Raw genomic sequence first — 2,500 nt, 5'->3', positions numbered from 1 at the left:
CTGACGAATTCTGAATGGAGCGTTCAAATCCAAGTCTCCTGCGGGTCACATGACAATCTGATGTTTTCTGCTCAGACTGAACAGCAGATCTCCAACAAACCTCCATCTTAACGAGTCATCTAGTCTCATATTCAGCCTTCAGATCTTATTGTCCTTAAACCAGAGAAACATTCTGCAGTGAGGAGAGATAACTCCACTCGTCTCCACCAGCTTCACTTGTTTCAGGAGTTTTCTAGAAATGAAACAAGTCAGTCTGTTGAAAGCAGTCAGAATAAGACAGATCACCGCTCTGCTGTCAAGAACATGACTCGATTCTAGCAACACTGGCAGTAAATGATGATTTTAGGACCGGATAACAGACTGAAGGACTTGTTGAGATGCAGATGTGACGAAGAGAGCGACCGGCTGTTCCCGTGAGTTTTGTCCCTGCCGCTCACCGTAGTCAGCCTCTCCAGGGCGGAGAAGCGCTCCTCCCAGGTGGCGGCCGACTTCTCGAAGGCTTCGTGGCGTTTGATGAGTTTCTCCACCTCGTCCACGCTCTGACCCATCTCCCTGCTGGACAGGTACGGCTCCTGACCCAGCAGCCAGGCCTCGGCCACGCCCGCATCTCTGGAGAACTGATGGACCTCCAGAACTGAGGAGGAGGAGAGGAGGAGGAGAGGAGAGGAGGAGGAGGAGGAGAGGAGAGGAGGAGGTGGAGGAGGAGGAGGAGAGAGAGAGGAGGAGGAGAGGAGGAGAGGAAGAAGAGAGGAGGGGAGGAGGAGAGGAGGGGAGGGGAGGAGGAGAGGAGGAGGAGGAGGAGGAGGAGGAGGAGGGGAGAGGAGGAGGAGGAGGAGGAGAGGAGGGGAGGAGAGAGGAGAGGGGAGGAGGAGAGGGGAGAGGAGAGGAGAGGAGGAGAGGAGGAGGAGAGGAGGAGAGGAGTGAGGAGAGAGGAGAGGAGATTCATGAGTAAAGACAGTCAGGTGTAACAATTGCTTAACAGTTATTAACCACTTTAGATGTTAACAGTTAACAGTTATTAACAGTTATTAACAGTTATTAACAGCTGTTTAACAGTTGTTAACAGTTGTTAACAGTTATTAACAGTTATTAACAGCTGTTTAACAGTTATTAACAGCTGTTTAACAGTTATTAACAGTTATTAACAGCTGTTTAACAGTTGTTAACAGTTGTTAACAGTTATTAACAGCTGTTTAACAGTTATTAACAGCTGTTTAACAGTTATTAACAGTTATTAACAGCTGTTTAACAGTTGTTAACAGTTATTAACAGTTATTAACAGGTGTTTAACAGTTGTTAACAGTTATTAACAGTTATTAACAGGTGTTTAACAGTTATTAACAGTTATCAACAGCTGTTTAACAGTTATTAACAGTTATTAACAGTAAGTCTGTTACAGGGTCTGAGCCACAGTAAACAGCTGAAGCTCTGACTGTATTGAATGAATACACTGTAATGTTTCGAGCGTCCTGATGAGTCAGCATGACTAAACCACCAGGAGCCTCCTGATTGGTCAGGACGGGCGGTTTGTCAGTCGGCTCGGTTAAAGGACGGCGAGGCTCGGCGGCATCGATAACTCCGCTGACTCATCGCAGCAGGATCACAGATATCTGATCCCTCTACGGACCTCTGACCTCTGACCTCTGACCTCCTGACTGTTTGTTGTCGATGTGGAGCTGAAGCTTCCTGCCAGGCTCAGGTCATCAGGAGGCGGAGGAAGAACGGGATGAAATGTTCATGTTTAAAGGCGGCGGTGTAGTTGCTGCGGAAACTAATATCAGCAGAGAAAAAGGCTGCGCCGCCTGAGCTTCCACTCCGCCGCCATGTGACCGTCTGTGATTGGTCTGAAATATCACATGATGCACACATGGTCGTGTTGCGTTGCAGAAAAGCAAAAAGAAGAATGATTTGCCCCAGTCAGCAGATTGTATTTACAGTAAATCCAACACGATGCGAAGGTGGAATTATTCTACAAAGAAGCCGATTGGACAGTCGGAGTCGACCAGTCGGCCAATCGCTGCCGTCTCCTTCACAATCTAGATGCTGATAGGTCAGAGCACTTTTGACAGAAAGATGCTCTGCCGAATTCATCAACCACCGATGTAATATGGTTTATGATACATATATAAACACGTACATATGTGTGTGTGTGAATATCTTATACAACAGGTAAGAAGGATGTGTGAGTCTCACTCAGTCGGAGCCACTCCCACCGGTCCTCCCACTTGTCAATCATCTCTTTCCTCTTGTCCGTCAGCTGCAGCAGCTTCTCTTTGATCTGAACACAACAGAAACAAGATAATCAGCGTTTCAATTATGAATTATGTTTTAAAGTGAATTAAACTGAACTGAGTGTTTCGGAGCAGAGACGAGGCTGAAGACGAGACAGTTCGATGACAGCTGACCGGACGGTAAAACTCACTCCCTGAATGGATAGTGAAAAGAGCAGCGTCCCATTGGCTGGTCAGACTCCAGAGGAGCAACAGGGTCAGACCGGGAG

General features: G+C 47.3%; 1 protein-coding gene across 1 annotated transcript in view; it reads right to left on the bottom strand.

Annotated features, from left to right (window-relative positions):
• The window catches only part of LOC139925085 (spectrin beta chain, non-erythrocytic 1), a 57,603-nt gene that overhangs the window by 7,470 nt on the left and 47,633 nt on the right, over window positions 1-2,500 (bottom strand). Inside the window, exons 28-29 of the mRNA XM_078291854.1 lie at window positions 2,194-2,278; window positions 438-634 (exon numbers count right to left, since the gene is read on the bottom strand). Of these exons, the coding sequence (XP_078147980.1) occupies window positions 438-634; window positions 2,194-2,278 (282 nt within the window). The remainder of the gene's footprint in view (window positions 1-437; window positions 635-2,193; window positions 2,279-2,500) is intronic.

Source organism: Centroberyx gerrardi, chromosome 3 (genome assembly GCF_048128805.1).
Source record: "Centroberyx gerrardi isolate f3 chromosome 3, fCenGer3.hap1.cur.20231027, whole genome shotgun sequence".
In the NCBI taxonomy this organism is placed as follows: Eukaryota; Metazoa; Chordata; class Actinopteri; order Beryciformes; family Berycidae; genus Centroberyx; species Centroberyx gerrardi.
The sequence above is the reverse complement of the archived record's forward strand: the minus strand, read 5'-3'. Positions and strand labels throughout refer to the sequence as shown.